The sequence below is a fragment of the Harmonia axyridis genome, chromosome 1 (assembly GCF_914767665.1).
Source record: "Harmonia axyridis chromosome 1, icHarAxyr1.1, whole genome shotgun sequence".
NCBI lineage: Eukaryota > Metazoa > Arthropoda > Insecta > Coleoptera > Coccinellidae > Harmonia > Harmonia axyridis.
The window spans coordinates 11,721,205-11,738,669 of NC_059501.1; the positions used below are offsets into that span (position 1 = coordinate 11,721,205).

General features: G+C 33.2%; 1 protein-coding gene across 2 annotated transcripts; it reads left to right on the forward strand.

Moving 5' to 3' along the window:
- Positions 1-872: 872 nt before the first annotated feature.
- Positions 873-16,291, forward strand: LOC123688561 (protein Lilipod). Of its 2 annotated transcripts, XM_045627143.1 has the most exons (9): positions 873-1,006; positions 1,098-1,288; positions 1,761-2,025; positions 11,086-11,316; positions 11,398-11,466; positions 13,414-13,731; positions 15,218-15,372; positions 15,431-15,662; positions 15,984-16,291. In XM_045627143.1, exons 2-9 carry the CDS (start codon positions 1,208-1,210, stop codon positions 16,187-16,189), a joined length of 1,557 nt encoding a protein of 518 aa, XP_045483099.1. In that variant the 5' UTR covers positions 873-1,006; positions 1,098-1,207; the 3' UTR covers positions 16,190-16,291. The 2 variants fall into 2 exon arrangements, with proteins under 2 accessions (XP_045483099.1, XP_045483100.1); XM_045627144.1 differs by having other exon boundaries at positions 910-1,288.
- The last annotated feature ends 1,174 nt before the right edge of the window (positions 16,292-17,465 follow it).

The following is a 17,465-nucleotide window of genomic DNA, read 5'->3' on the forward strand; positions in this document are numbered from 1 at the left end:
TCAAGGAAGGGATGCACAGTACCTAATGCACATGAAAGTTTTACAGAAGGAATTGTAGAAAATATTGAAAAGCCGCCTGTACCTCTTCCTGTATCCGCCACTGATCTCGAGTCTTCTATATCTGAGAAATTTCTCAGAAGTTTAGAGCCAGTGCGAGTTAGGAGAACCGGTTGTTTTCTGTTTAGGCTTTGTTACTGTGTCCCGTAGCCACTTCAGTTACAGAACTGTTATTTTTTTACCCAGCAGCGAATTGTTAGACGGTCCCCTAGAACTAGAAAATTTCTTTCTCTAATTCTGTGGTTATTCCGTTCATTCTTCCACATCTTGTAGAACAAAATCGTGCGAGAATATATCAGAAACGCACAGTTTTCATAGTTATATTTTATTATTCTATGTTGGTACTCCGAACTTTCCGCCACGGCTTTATCTGTCAATTCATCAATTTGCCTTGAAGAAATCAGTTCTGCCAAGCAACATTTTTCAATGCAAAAATCACTAAATTATATTTATGGAAATATTTCATTAATTTCAATGAAAATGCAATGAATTAGAGAAAATAATGTATAATACTCGTACAAAAGGCTCATTCTACCACTCGTTCATTCCAAAACTCGCCACTTCGTGGCTCGTTTTTGAATTTTGAACTCGTGGAAGAATATCAATGCCTTCTGCACTTGTATTATAAATAACTATTCTCGGTCCGAGACTCGAAAATTTAAACTTCCGCTTAGGAATAAGCGGTCCTTTGCAAAATTTAAAATTTTGTGAAAGATTTGGATAAACATTAAAGTGAAATGTGTACATTACCTTTAAATTAGCTGAGGCCAAATTCGGTAAGAACTGCAACCACCGATTAACATGATTGCAGAAATTATTCTATCAAGGTCATAGGTGTCATTTCATTGCCATATGTTCCCTCTCCCTCCAAGCTAAACGTCAGTTTTAAATAGTATTGTGAAGGAATTTATATATCGTACACAACGTTACTGTGGCTAAAATTCTAACCGTAAGTAGCCCGCACAGTTATTGATAGTTAAAGAGCTTAATTTGAGTGAAATTCTGTGTTGATACCTCTTGACGATACAAAAAACAAACAGAACTTTAACCTTCATACCACAAACAAACGATATCAGATGGAATAAACCGATATTAAATTGAAAATGAAAATATTTCCGAGCTTGGGGTTGTTTGTGAACACTACCAATAGATGAATGAAATGGATGATTATGAAGATGATGAACCGGATATTAGAGAACAAATTTTTCATAACAATGTTAGGGAGCAAATTGTAAGTACCCATCAATTCACTAATAAATAATGCATTGCAATTGCAACTACGTGGTGATAGAATAGATAAACTCGATCGATGTCTTTAGGTTGAATAACATTGCATGAATGTAAACAATGTGACTTTCTTCTGCTTGTTTTTGAAGCCTCAAGTCTATTTATGTGTAACATCTTCTCTTCTTGTTCGATGGAGATATTTTAAGGAGAGGCAGTTGATGACACATATGTATGATGGAATATTTATGTATTAGTTTCAAAAGCTTATCTTAACTTAGTTTTTGTTTTGCCATTGTATGAGTTCTGGTCATACAAGTAATTCTTTTGAATATTTGAAGATCCACTATCTTAATTCAGTATGACATGGAGTTCCGATTTTTAGTACACAAGACAAATATTCAAATAATTTTACTGCATTGCATTATATATTGGACCAATTGAAAAGATCCCATATTAAGTTTAATACTTGTTTTCAGATATTTCTGCTTTTGTTCCTCCTTTTGTACCTTGTAAGTTATGCCATACTAAAACGTTACAAAAGAAGAAGTCATGAGGATTATTACAGTGTGGACAAAGACGAAATTACAGTCTATAGAATCAGTACAGCACTTTGTACTTTTTCTCTGGCTGTATCTATCGGTGCATTGTTGCTCCTGCCCATTTCCATCGTTTCAAATGAGGTTCTCATCATCTATGCTAACAGTTACTACATAAAATGGTTGAACAGTTCCTTGATACAGGGTGAGTCTGATTCAGTGAATGTTCTCTATCACTATTATATAATAACGTGGATATTAATTAATGAACATTAATAAAACGGCTACTTGGTTCTAAGATAATTATCAAGTGGCTAGTATCTACTATTTGTTTTGGATTAAGCTATGAAGCTAGTTGATTTTTATTTATTATTGATGCATTTTAAAATTGAGAAATATGATATCAATACATTGGAGAATATTTCAATAATTTAACGCACTCTTTACATTTTAGATTCTAGTTCTAGGACCTCCATCCAGAGGCTTTGTACAAAAATCATTGATATGTCATTTATTTAATTAAAGTAGTCCTTATCTGGTGGCTTCAAAATGTTCAAAATTTTTACTTCACACCTACAATCTTTTCTGGAATAATCTTCCTAGATGCAATGAAAATTTGTTGCCGCCTTAGATATCATAATTGGCTACATTTTGTGGCATAAAATTTTGTGTTCAAATGATTCCACACGAATTGGTAAAACATTTATCCATGAAAGCTGAAAATCTATTAAAATCGAATCAGAATTTTTTCATTATGTGATTAACATTTCTATTCACTAATGATTGTAGTTATCATTAACAAATAACAAGGTAATTAAATGCAATAATTTGCAAATTCAAGTGTAGTGTCTGTCAGATACTCAACATTTCGGAAGCCATTCTGGAAAGTTGGTTATTGCTTATATCATTTAAATAAATATATGAAAACAGATAACAAGGAGTGATAAACATAAATAATTGAAATCATTATTTGGAAATCCCTTTCCAACTTGAACTATGCTATTATTATGACAGCAGTAGGTGCAGATATTTGTTCGATTGTGTTCATCAATTTTAAGTACATTCTGAATAACAACCTTATTTATAACAATTCATGATATCTGATGAAATTATTATTCGAATGAAAACATTGCAGATTTTATACAATTATTGTTTACAAATCGGAAAATGTCAATCTTGAAGAAGCGCAAAGATAATGAACTACATGAGGGGTTCAGATGATATGATCCTCTCAAAATTTAGCACAAAAATTTCAGTAGTTATTTTATGTATACAATAATCAGAATTTCAAACCAGTCGGATTTGTTGTTTTGGAAATATTTGGTCTTTTTTTCTCGATATTCTTCTTGAATTTTTTCTAGTTCTGGTGTGGCGATCAACATGAAATTTTGTATCAAGCTTGAAATTGTTATTTCATATCTAAATGTGAAATTTGGTTAGGATGGCTTCGGTTGATCGAAATTATCACAAAAACAAGACTCCAGAAAATTCAAAAATTTTAGACATCATAATAAAGTGATTGAGCAATCTAAAAATAGTATATTTGGTGACATTGACCATTTAATACAATTTGAAATGATTATTTTTTATTGATTAGTTTTCAACAAATGATTTATTTCAATTAGTACTTCGATATGATCAAAGGTAAAAAGCTATTTGTTCAGTAGCATGAAGTAAAATAATATCTTTATTTTTATAAATAAATAATGATAATGAATGCATTTTCTTGAATGAGATGAGATTGAGTATTAAAGATTAAATTATGACTCATTCTGTGAGATATGTATTGCTTTCAGTTTCATTTAAAATTTTTTTTCTTGGTTCATTAAAAACTTTTATTTATGGAAATGAAACAAAATATTGTAATATATGTAGTTCAATGAACCTTAGTTTTGCAAGGAACCGTTAAGTCTTGATATTCAATAGAATTTGGAACGCACGCTGACAGCATTCTTTGGACGTATTACTCTAATGTATCTTCATTATTATGCGATTTACCCGAAAAACATTATTTCCGCAAAGTTGAAAATGTATCATGCAAGCATTCTATGGCGATGTATTGGCAGATGTTGGTTATTATAGATCAACGACATTGAACAAAGGAAATGGGACAAATAAACTGTACGTTCTGAGGTGCAGATGTTACATTGCATTGTGGCAGAAATATACCTGGTGCGCCCATAAAGTTAGCGAATGTTTTGTGACCTGATCTTTTCCAATTCGCTGAGATGAATAGAATCAGACCCATGAATTTTGAAGGCTCAAAACGAATGGAAAAAATTCAGAAAAGTTATATTCGCAATTTTTTAAGATAGGAAATACATAATAAACTTTTGTCTAATACTTGTTCTAATATATTACTTTATAAATGGAATTTCTTATTTCTGTTTCTAAATTTGACTTCTAAATCTTCAGAATACCTGCAGAAGCTTCATTATCTTTGATTGCTCGTTTCTATATTTATAACGTATTAATTTTCTAATAGCTTTTTTCACAATATATGCTCCAAAAATAAGTAATAAGTAATGAAAATTTTAAAAACTCATCAGGAATGAGAGAAAATATTGAATTTTTTTATAAATACCCAACGATAAGTATAACTACTAGAAAATGAAGACAACTTCTCTTAAGTAATAATAAATGAAAATTATAAACATTGACCAGTTATGAAATAACTGTGGGTGTATCGATTATTGCAGTGGAAATTAATCTTATCTTTCAGAAAAAAAATTGAATTTTTTTTATGAATACCCAGTGATAAGTATACCTACTTGAGAATAAAGACAACTTTCCATGAATATTTCGCAATGATTAAATGCTTAGTAATGGTAATTAGGCTTAAAAATTGTATTGCCTATTATCCAGATTAAATTGAAATATCGCCAGTTATATCCAAAGACAAACTCGATATCAATCGTAATAGTAAACGAACAATATTAAAATTCATTGGTAATTTCGATTAAACTATAAAACTAGAAGCCTTGTTAGATATGCGAAATCAGCTATTCAATTTTCCGATTGGTGAAATCGTATTTTCATCTAGTTTTTCGATAATTATTGTCTGGATTTCGTAAACAAAATACTCTTTGAGCGCTCATTCCATGAACAGATCGTTCTATCATTTCGTCACGATGTATGTAATTTTTTAATTTTGAACCGGGAGTGGTCTCAAACGATAAGATTGGACTCATTGATGACGCATCAATCACGATAACTCTCGAACGGAAATACCTAAAAACTTGTAAAATTCAGGGTTGGTTCGGATATCAAATTGCGGGTTTAAACTTGTAAATATGACTAGGGGTTCCGTAAATATGGCCGTTCGAAATTTCAAGTAATAATATAAATACGCAAAATTTGATCAAAAACTTTGTATTTATATGTGAAATGATAATTTCAAGCTTTATTCAAAATTTCATGTAGATCGCGTCACCGCAACCATAGAAAATTCAAGAAGAGTATCGAAAATATCGTAACATTTCCGTGACCACTAAACCGATATAGTTGAGATTTTGGGGTACATATCGAATAAGAATTTCAAGCTGATCACATCATCAGACCCGAAGAATATTCAAGAAGAATATTGGGAAGATAATATTCAATATTTTCGTGACAACTTTTTCAATCGGGTTAAGATTTTGCATGTATGAATGAAAATTTTGAGGTTCGTTTGAAAATTCGATTTGATTAATCAGTCAGAACTATAGAAAATTGAAGTAGAATATCAAAAAAAGCCTTATCTTTCATTGAAACTGAATAATATAGAAAAAAAGAACTTCGCTACAGTGAAGTTGGGAGATTAACACCGCTCGTTTATCCATGTATATATTCATATTTTGTTATGTTAGTGCTCGCCAAAGGTATAATTAACGTATGAATGAATGAACGCTCGAATGTTTTTGCTGACTTCCCGCTATCTATCTACAGGGTGTTTCATAATATATGCGCAGGACTTCAGGATGTGATAGCTCGTCCAAAAATATGAAAAAAAATCTATTAACTTTCCATCTGACAATTTTCGAGATACCGGGTGCTGAAATTGAAAAAACAAATCGTCTTTTGCGAATATTTCTGTAACCTTTTATCGTACAGAAAACAGCTTTCGTGAACATGTTCTAATCATAATTAGCTATGTTTGTGCGGAATTTTTGTTTTTTTTCAGCCTTAATTGGTGAAGGTTTTGGTGGGTGTTTTTCTTCCCAACTTCTACGCTAATGGATAAAGTACGGTTTTTGAGACGCCCATTTGAACCGCCAATGTTTTCTAGAAAAAAAAAGGCACGCTTGGTCATACGCCAAAAGTCGACAATTTTTGAGAGAAATCAACTTTTATGTTGAGAAACATTGTCTTTACTGTTAACTTTTTTTTTTTAAATCAATAACTACAGGTTAGCATTTTGAAGTATTTTATGAACAACTGAACAATGCTTTTTCGGAAAAGGTTTCGGAAAAATCACAAGAAACGATTGTTTTTCACTTTCAACACCCTGTATCTCGAAAATGGTGCATTTTAGATGGTAAGTTAATATAATTTTTTTTCATATTTTTGGACGAGCTCTAACATTCCAAAGTCCTGAGCATATATTATCAAACACCTTGTATAAGAGTTGATACAAAATCTCCATTCAAATCTATTCAATAAGTACGTCAAAAGTTTCCAATAAATAACGCCCTCAACTATATACCGACAGTTTAGCCAACATGCGTTTAAATATGTCATTCTCTATTAAAATTCAATTTCTCCAACATTGATTTCACGGAGCCTAGATATATTGTCGTTGTTCACTGGACCAGGAAATAACTGTACTATACTTCTGCTACACTACAGAAATGATGATCTGTTGTCCTTGCTTGATGTGCAGATCAGACGTATATTATGCCACAAGGTTAGTCGAGACTAGTTGCCTAAAAGTAAATTTTGGTGAGATTTTACGTCATCGTAATGATAGTGTGGAGATGTAGACATTGTAATTAAAAGTTTTATACATACTGTTCAGAAAATATCTGACATAACACCTCACTCGATGAGTCCCTAATCGCTAGTGCCATACACTATTTTTCTTGTTAGTACCAAGCTTCAAAAGATGCTTGACAAAAATTCGGAACATAAAGTTAAGTCTGGATCTAGATATTGAAGGTAAAGTGGACATATAACAGGCCAGTTAAAAAGTCCTCGGTCTACCATAGTAAAACACTTTTTTTTTGGCAAAATTCGATTTTATTATTCAACATAGTTGCCTTTGAGGACGATACAGCGATTATAGCGATCTTCCAATTTTTCGATACCATTTTTGTAGTACGATTTGTCTTTCGCTTCAAAATAGGCCTCAGTTTCGGCGATTACTTCTTCATTGGCGCTAAATTTCTTTTCATCGAGCATTCTTCTGAGGTCTGAGAACAGGAAAAAGTCGCTGGGGTCCAGATCTGGCGAATACGGTGGATGCAGAAGCGATTCGAAGCCCAATTCATGCAATTTTGCCATTGTTTTCATTGATTTGTGGCACGGCGCATTGTCTTGATGTAACAGCATCTCTTTTTTCTTCAAATGGGGCCGTTTTTTAACGATTTCATCCTTCTAACGATCCAATAACGCCAATGGTCCGGCCCTTTTGGAGTTAATCAATGAATATTATACCTTGCGAATCCCAGAATACGCATTATTCTACATAGGCATTCAAATAAGTCATTTCAAAAGTTAAGAGAAATAATCAACATAAATTACAAAGTACTGAAAACCGGCCATTTGTGGAACGTATCAACTAAAATAACTTTTTCATGTAAAACGATTCTAGCATAAAATTTACGATAAATGTATAAGATGAAAGCACGTACAAACAAAAATGAGAAAAGCACTGACTTGAATCCAGGATCTTTTGAACGATCTATTCATGCGTCAATTAATTGCATCTTTGGAGACCACATAACTGTATAAAGTATTTCTGTATTGTGGTCTCCAAGGGTGCTATAGACTTCACGTAAGTGCTTTCCTCATTTTTTATTTATTTTAAGTGAATAGATTACACGATACTTTTATTATATCCACCTCATACATTTTGTTAAAAATAAACTCAACATTACAAGAAATTCGGTGGTTTGGTATAGAGATAAAATACATTTAAGGTATGCCATATCCTTTAATTTTTGTATGATTCTGACGTCGCTATCAACACGGTGATTAATCTCAACCTGATCGCATTTGTAACAAATCATTGAGTATTTCTTTTCCAATATTCTTTGTGAATTTTACTAAAAATCTCTTTCTCGAAAACGTTATTTTGCATAGGTACTTTTCGTTTAAATACCTAGACGAATTCAAGTTGGCTGCGATACCGGATCTTGTTAGGAAACTTGTCAGAAAAGTTTTAGATACCGGTTTAAATTAAATGGCGTAGCTCCTGAAATTTTCCATCTCAAGGTGATATCAATTCATTTGGAGCCTGTCAGGCTGCACTCATTTTTGCATCTTGATTAGTCTTCGATTCAACATTTAATAATATTATCATCATCATGTTCAATGTGTGGCTACCTTAATCTAAGGAAACCTTGAATTACTAGATGTCACGTAATTTTTACTACAATCCTATTTGTTTTGATAAGAACTTGGTAACATCTGTAACGTTTATTTGCATTTGAGTTATTGAAATACCCGTATTAGTCAAACGAAGAACAAATATTTTGCGTAACAATGCTATTTACCGGTAGCTGCATTTCTAGGACAAATCTTGAAATAAGTTTTGATCCATTTTTGGTTTATCATTTTCAGTGATAAATCTTTAGAATTGCTCGAGGAAAAAATTTGGTCTCCGATTTTAAAATTTCTACTCGCAAAATGCAATTTAGACCATCTTGAACAACTTCAGTTTCGTGTCTGTTTGCCTGTACGTCGGTCTGTGTGTCCGCTTATAACATACTTATAACAGTCTTGAATTTCAATGAAATTTAGTATGGTCATTTAGTTTGATTATTAAATAGTCTCGCAGGATATTCAGCTTTACCAGATAAAGGTGGGCTTTGAATATGCACAAATATGAAATTCCCGGGATTTCCATATCTTTCATTCTACTTGTAGCATGACATTTGTATCACCTAACTGAAGCAAAAACAGCAAAATTTTGATTGCTTCTACATATTGAACATATCAATACTATTCTATCATTGGTTGAAATTCAAATTTCTGTATCCTCTCCTTCATGAACACGTGACCGGAGTCTCAACCTTACTAGTTTCTCTCTTCAAAGTTGAAGTCAATGTTCTGTCCTGCACGATCATCCAAGGGCGTCTCTATGTATTATTAGATCATTGCTTTTTGAACTTTTCATTGTTTGCACTTTTTTGTTGATAAAAAATTTCAGAAAAGTAAAGGCAAATATCAATTCAGAACGATTGGTGGAATTTTTGAAATTTGCTCTATATTTATGAGACATTTTGTCAGTTTTCGTGATTTTTAAAAAACAATTTCCAATTTTCTCACCAAATTTCATATCTTACTGTTGCACTCTCCAGGACCGGAAGCAACTTATTCGTCCTTTTTAAATTTTTTAAAAACCTCAAAAATTTCGAGAACCGTAGGTCCTAGCGAACGATTTCGGGCATTTTTGAGATCCCCTCGACCGTACCTTTCGTTTGACACCAAACTTGCAATTTTTTGGGTTTGTTTACATTTTTTGAAATCATAATAACTCGAAAACCGTTGGTCGTACTTAACAATTTTTGACATTTTTGAGATGCATAAAATTAGACCTTTCATTTGATACCAAACTCGACAATTTTTTGAAAATTTATTAAACCTTAATAACTCGAGAACCGTTGATCCTACCCAACAATTTTTTACTCTTTTGAGATCCATAAAATTAGGCCTTTCATTTGATACCATACTAGACAATTTTTTGAATTTTTTTAAAACCTCAATAACTCGGAAACTGTCCTATCCAACAAATTTTGACTTGTTTGAGATCCATAAAATAAGACCTCTTATTTGATAATAAATTAGGTTAGATTCTGAAAATTAGGTTAGATTCTGAAAATTAGGTTAGATTTTGAAAATTAGGTTAGATTCTGAAACTTAGGTTAGTTTCTGAAAATTAGGTTAGATTCTGAAAATTAGGTTAGATCTTGAAAATTAGGTTAGTTTTCGAAATTTAGATTTTGAAGATTAGATTTTGAAAATTAGGTTAGATTATTTTTGAAAATTAGGTTGGATTTTGAAAATTTGGTTAGATTTTGAAAATTAGGTTAGATTTTGAAAATTTTTGGATTTTGAAAATTTTTGGATTTCAAAAATTTTTGAATTTCAAAATTTTGAATTCTGAAAATTTTTGAATTTTGAAAATTTTTGGATTTCAAAATTTTGGATTTTGAAAATTTTTGGATTTTGAAAATTTTTGGATTTTGAAAATTTTTGGATTTTGAAAATTTTGGATTTTAAAAATTTTTGAATTTTGAAAATTTTTGGATTTTGAAAATTTTTGGATTTTGAAAATTTTGGATTTTGAAACTTTTTGAATTTTGAAAATTTTTGGATTTCGAAATTTTGAATTTCCAAAATTTTTGAATTTTGAAATATTTTGGATTTTGAAGAATTTTGGATTTTGAAAATTTTTGAATTTTAAAAATTTTTGGATTTCAAAATTTTGGATTTTGAAAATTTTTGAATTTTGAAAATTTTTGGATTCCAAAATTTTGGATTTTGAAAATTTTTGAATTTCAAAATTTTGGATTTTGAAAATTTTTGAATTTTGAAAATTTTTGAATTTCAAAATTTTGGATTTTGAAAATTTTTGAATTTTGAAAATTTTTGAATTTCAAAATTTCGGATTTTGAATTTTGAAAATTTTTGGATTTTGAAAATTTTGGATTTTTGAAAATTTCTGAATTTCAAAATTTTGGATTTTGAAAATTTTTGGATTTCAATGTATTCTTCTGAAATGAACGGACTTTCTATCTTGAAAATTTGAATTACTATTTAGAAGCACTTATTTGTTGTTCGTAGGAGAAATCAAGTGAACTGATGGCGAGTACTGAAGCCGATTCCTTAAAATTAATTCAAAAAAGTTTTTGATTATTGGATCACTCGTTGACACAGAATTCTATTTATTCTACTTTGAATAAGATAAGATAAATTTGGTGGATGAATGATAAATATTATGTGTTTCATAGATCACTTTCCGGTACTTAATTTAAATGTTTTCTTATTATATTTGTTGTATTAATATTAATTTTTATATTATTGAGAAAACATTTTTGTAATGATCTGTTTTCTGTTTCAGGTCTCTGGAATTATGTATTCCTATTCTCAAACTTGTCCCTGTTTGTGTTCTTACCTTTCGCTTATTTATTCACTGAATCTGAAGGCTTCTTCGGCTATCGCAAGGGCATCTTGGGTAGAGTATATGAAACATTTACAGTATTAGGCCTTTTGGGCGTGTTGGTGCTTGGCATGACTTATGTGATATCTGCACTTATCGATGAAGAAAATTCTAGTTTGTACAGACTGCTAAGTAAGTATATGATAAAGTTATCGCGGTTTGATGTCTGCTTTGAATTATTAGTTTATTGTATGGGAAATGTTGTTCTTACAGATTTATGGAACTACTATTTACCATTGCTGTATTCCTGCATATCCTTCTTTGGCGTTTTACTACTGCTTGGTAAGTAATTAATATTTGTTAGATGAGTATTTTTCTAATTCCTTTTTGTAGTTCATTTGAATTTAATTTTTTTACATAGATTCTCTGAGAGGCTAAACGAGGATAAATGAAAAAATACTTACCAAAGATTTTTGTTTAGTCGACATTATTTAGAATCTTTGTGTGTAGAAAAGAAGTATGCTCTCTGAATTTACTTTATTTATTTCTAAGATCATTGAATCAAAAATTTGTTGTGCTGTGATGAAACTTTAAAGAATATTTGTTAACTTAGAGATCTACTCTTGAATATATCCATACTGCATTGACAGAGAACATTGAACTGCAGTTTAGCAATACCGTTCTATGAAAAAAATTGTCGTTCAAATTCGATTTAAACGGTCATCCGCACCATCAAGGAAGTAATAACAATAAACAGCAACCTCTTTTGGGAATACATGGAAGAAAATCGGCAATCAAATTTTAATAAGTTTAATTAATAAGATAATAGGAAAGATTGGTAGTGCGACCTCTAATCTACAAAGTATAAGTTTGAGGGGGCAATTAGATCGTTGGACAAAAATTCTCATGCTGGGACTGCAATATTTCAACTTTCAATTTTGAACTAATTTCGTGAGAATATTTCGACTGTGGCGCCATCTAGATAGAGAAATAGTTTCGCTTAACTGCGGTGTTCTTCTATGTAATCTTAATAATAAGTGTAATGAGCAGGTTATTTTTCCAATAGATGGCTTTAGTTATCTGTATCTCGCGTTGTATAAGTCCGATGGGGTTCCACTAGGTGGCGTTAGGAAGATGATATTTCGTACTACAAAAACTTCTATGACTGTTTTGTGATTAGTAGACTCAGTTTAGATTGAGCGCGCGTTAGGGATGGACACTAGCAAACAGAAAATACTCTATATTTTACAGTTTTTCTTCGATAAGGACGAAAATGCAAGCCAGCCGCTGAAAATGCAAATAGCGTTTACGGTCCTGATACTGTAACAGCCAATCACGCGCAATTTTGGTTTGTAAGCACTGTATCGATTGCCCAAGAGCTAAAGATTGCATAAAAATACTGTTGGAACCATTTGCATAATGCTGGTCTCAAGAAGAAGCTCGATGTATGGGTACCACACAAATTAACGCAAAAAAACCTTATAGACCGAGTTTCCATTTGCGAATTGCTGCTGAATCGCAACAAAATCGACTCATTTTAGAAGCGATTGGTCACCATTGATGAAAAGTGGATCACTTGCGACAACGTCTAGTGAAAACGGTCGTGGTCAACGGTGAAAAAGCTAAGATTGGCGGCCAGACAGGTTCTGCTGTGTGTGTTTGGTGAGATTGACCGGGAGTCATCTACCTGAAAGCGCAACTGTTAGTTCCGAACTGTACAGTCATTGTTTAAGGATTCAGACGTAGTTTTTACCTCATCATTATTTCGAATAACTTCGGAGATAAAGAGGGGGTCCGAAAAGTATCAATTTCCAAAATCACCCTGTATCTTTTGAACGGAAACAGTTATGCACAATCTGATTAGACCAACTTGAGTTTCACGAAAAAGTAGGACAGAAACGTGAAAACCGCAAGGCTCTTTCTTAAATAACAAGCGAGAAACCTGGCTGTCTCACCCAAAATGGGATGCACTGTACTGTCAACAATTGGACTGTCTGAAGGAAGACATCGCCCAGAAGCGGCCAGCTTTGGCGAAGAATAGAGGAATTGTGTTAAATCAGGTCATCACTAGGCCACAGATGTGACAGATATCGATAGTTACTCGCCAGAAGCTATGAGACAGGTATAATGAGATTACCTTCATAAAGACAACAAGTTATCGAACAAAACCGCGCATATTTCACCTAAATCGGATCATTTCAACTATGTATGATTATTAAATAATGGATACTTAATAGTTTAGGTTACCTAGCTTTATAGACGATTCTATTACATTTTGTTTTCTTTCAGTAAGCACCCCGCTGGGCTTCATCCGCCTGTTCGACGTCATGGGCAAGTTCTTTATCAAACCCCAATTCATTAGAGACGTCAACGAAGAATTTTACGCTTGCGCAATGGAAGAGGAAAGTCTGAGAAGAAGACTGAAACATGCACAAACCAATGGGAAGTTTTATACCAATGTTCCACCCCTCTCCGAAAACTTGGCGTCCAATAGTCAGGACGACGAGTATGCATTACCCAACGAGGTGAGAAAGCTCAGGAATGGAGAGTTACAGATCGCCTTGGGGACCTTGCTGTCCGATTTGGAGGGGAGGAGGAAATTTTTAGGTAAGAGCACTTATCCGGGAGAAATTATTTTTCAAGTGAAACTTCGTAACTGTCATTAGGGCGCTCACTCACGTACCAGCGACCAGAACTGTCGATTTGACCTGATGACGAATAACTGAAATGCGCCATAGACAGCTTTCAAAAACAGGGGTGGCCAAGGGAGGACCGGATTTTTTTTGGGGGGGCCAAAGTAAATCGAAATTATACTTCCGCCAATCCTGTAATTATTTTAACATCAGTATGTCATATTTTAGGGGGGGCCAGCAGAAATTCTGCCCTGGACCTCCCCTAGCGTCGCCACTGGCCATAGACGATACGATCAAATCGTACAAATGATTCGGCATTCGAGACTCAAACCCACCCTGATAATTGGAAATTTCTAGATCCTTCCTTTTGTTTTCTTGTATACGGACGGACAGAATTGAATTTGAGGGCGGATTCGTCATCAGTGGGTCGAACCATTCCAGGCTCAAAATCAGAAAATTTCGGACATTGTGACGAAATGGTAGAGCCATCTGAGACGAGTGCTCGAAAGTGTTTTTGGGTTAAAGAATTGTTGCTTAAACGAGTTTTACTTCCCCATATGAATTTGATCAATATCATCTCTTCTCTTTGTTTGAACTTGCATAGGCACTGCAAATTCTCAATTATTTCAGTGAATTTTGTCCTAAAGTCTTTTTGTTTCGAATTATTCAATTCCAACAGATAGTATTCAGAACATAAGGAAACCTGGACGTTGATTACATCAGACTATTTTCCTCCATATTGTGTAGAATTATCTTGGAAAGAGATTTTCTCAATGTATGAATTATTTTATTATTGAAATCGTCGACAAATGCATTGATAACAGTGAATTATCTCTAGCAGATAAGAAATTTAATTCTGTTCAATATCCATTTGTTGCAATATACAATAGTATCGTTTGAATGAATCACTAAACAATTTCATTCTCTACATGCCCTGTATTTACTCAGAAGATTGAGAAATGCCCTTCCCATATGAGTAATATCATTGTATAAAGAATATATTCTTTATACAATGGTAATATGATCAAACTTCTATGGAATCAATGTTTTCAAGTCTACGCCTACGGTGTAAGCTTTTCTCCGATTTGTACGTAATTTTATGAGGGTTTCCGGATCGGATGGCAGACGGATCCATACGAATTTTAGCTTTTTTGTATGCACCATCATAAAATCAAGTAGTTTATGCTATTAGCATGGCTAGATGACCGAGAATTTGGGTTCGCAACATTTTTTCCAATAGGAATGATATAATTCAAAATGGTTGCACTTTGTAGTATTTTTTTATGTTCCAGATAACGGGCTTTTCAAAATGTAAACTCTTATCGGAAAACTATTTATTTTTATTTGCATGTACGTCAATGGCGTTCTGATTCAAATATTGATATGTTCTTGAATATTTTGGATGCTCCTCTTTGAATATTGACATTGATTTTTAATATTTTTATTAATTTCATTTTCAGATAAACAGAGAAGCTCGTCTTCTCTCTTAAAGAATGTGATATATCCAGTTGCTATGCTGATTTTGATTGGTCTTACCGGCATAGCTGTACTTTATGTGATACAAAACACTGTGTCATTATTGATAGGTATTCAGGCGTTACCTGCAAGCTCTCAGGTGAATTAAATTGAACTATCTTAATATTAAGAGATACTGACTAATACTTTTCTTGTAGCAATTCACTTTAGGAGTGACTTCGCTGTCGAAGTTGGGCACTCTAGGCGCAGCAGTAGAAATTCTGTTGATCGTGTATTTCGTGGCTACATCCTTTATTGGATTATATACCACACCCTTGATGAGGAGAATCAGACCAACCCCCAAAAGCACTCCTTTTATTCTTGTAATAGGTAACTGTGCCTTGGTGCTTATCCTCAGTTCAGCACTCCCAGTTTTATTGAAGATTTTAGGTGAGTTAACTAATTTTCACCTATACTGTTGTAGTGACTCTTTACTTGTCCGAGAGGTGGCGTCGAAGGCTGCGCATCTCTCGGAAGAATGGCGTACCCAACCGCTCTATGGCATGTGGAAGGTGGATATGGCAGGGAAAACTGAATTGCCTTACTGATGATTCAGTGTTCTAGGCATGAAACACCTCAAAAATTGTCTGAGTCCTCTCGTCAAAGTTCATTTATTTTAGCATTTTATTTTTATATTGTCAAATGTTCTATTGTGACCCCCAAACTAAAACTATTTAAAATATTATTTATAGAGGGTTTTTTTTATTCTAGGAATAACCAATTTTGATCTGCTGGGTGATTTTGGAAGAATTGAATGGCTGGATGAGTTATTTGTGGTTGTTGCATACAACGTTTTATTTGCTGCTAGTTCGATGCTGTGTGTTTCTATGAAGTTCTCTGCCCCTGTGAGGAAAGAGTTGTATGCCAGATTTGCAGAGAGCTATAGAATGTTGATAAATTTGTCATTTTTGAAGTGATTTTTTGTAATATACTATCGTTTTAGATATTGTAAGAATCATAAGACTGATATTGTAAATTTGATCTGGTTTGATTTTAGACAAAATAAATAATGTTACCTATTTACTTTATTTTTTGCCTCAAACTGTTATGGTTTGATTTATTCCGTATTTTGTTTAGCAAAAATATATGTTATATATGTGTAACAGAAACTTGAAGAAGTTGATCAAAAGTTTTAAATAAAAAAAGGCACTCTGTCTAAAGATAAGACCTGATTACTGAAAATAACTCCTTAATCAGGACAAATATTGATACCATTTGATATTGGTGTTTTCTCATTTACAGTGAAGTGAAGATTTGAGAATGTACTACCCTGAGACTTCTAGCTAGTGTTCTATATTTTCTTGCATGATAGCTTGCTGTTACGCTTTGTGTCAAAAATATCGGAAAAACACACAAAGAAATTGAAAATTAAAAAAAATGAGAAAAGGAATGACTTGGCGGCAGGAGGAGGAATACATAGTTCGGTTATTTTATTTAGATGAAGTGTTCTGATGATATGATTCTATTGAATTACCTAAATTTAAACATCTGATCCGTTGTGTTATTAGTTAACTTTTTTCGATATCCTGGTTGAATTTTCTATGGTTCTGGTGGAGTGATCAAAACGAAGCTTCAAATTATTATTGATCTACACTAAAAACTAGCTGCGCGATACGTATGCATGGATCCGGAGCAGGTATTATTAAAGTAACTGGTCAAATGACTTGAGAATCTTGAGACATTGGTCTGTAGTGACTCTGTATGCCCGAGAGGTGGAGTTGTGGGTGTCGCTCACACTACTGCGGCCCCGGCGGTTTTATGAGGGTCCCGCGTTGCAGCAGAGTCACTTCTCAACGATAATGTGAGAGGGTGTCTTAGACAGAGATCGCTGGATTGCCTAACTTGAAGAGTCCACCAGCGATCTCTGGACGAAACAGTATTGGTCAATGTTTTAATTTCTGGCTTTGCGAATACAGCAGTATCAGCTGTCACAGAAGCTGCTCAGCGCACCTTCGATGCTTTATTAAAATTGAAATGGCTTCAGATTGGTCACGTCTACTGGAAACTAAGAGTGAAGCTGTTCAAAGGACAATGCGTAATGCGGATGCTTTATTGTTATTGTCATATACATGTATTCCCTGCAGCTTATCGGACTATCTATTCATATCAGGTTCAGAAGGAAAAACAGTTCATGATTTTTATGACCATATCCACCCAATTTTTGTTTAACGCCAAACGCAATATCAATTATTG

What these genes read in the sequence shown, in the direction of transcription:
- LOC123688561 (XM_045627143.1), top strand. Translation starts at nt 1,208, where the DNA reads ATGAATGAAATGGATGATTATGAAGATGATGAACCGGATATTAGAGAA. An exon ending in ACAATGTTAGGGAGCAAATT is followed by an intron (nt 1,289 to 1,760) that starts GTAAGTACCCAT and finishes ACTTGTTTTCAG; the next exon opens with ATATTTCTGCTTTTGTTCCT. An exon ending in CGTTACCTGCAAGCTCTCAG is followed by an intron (nt 15,373 to 15,430) that starts GTGAATTAAATT and finishes CTTTTCTTGTAG; the next exon opens with CAATTCACTTTAGGAGTGAC.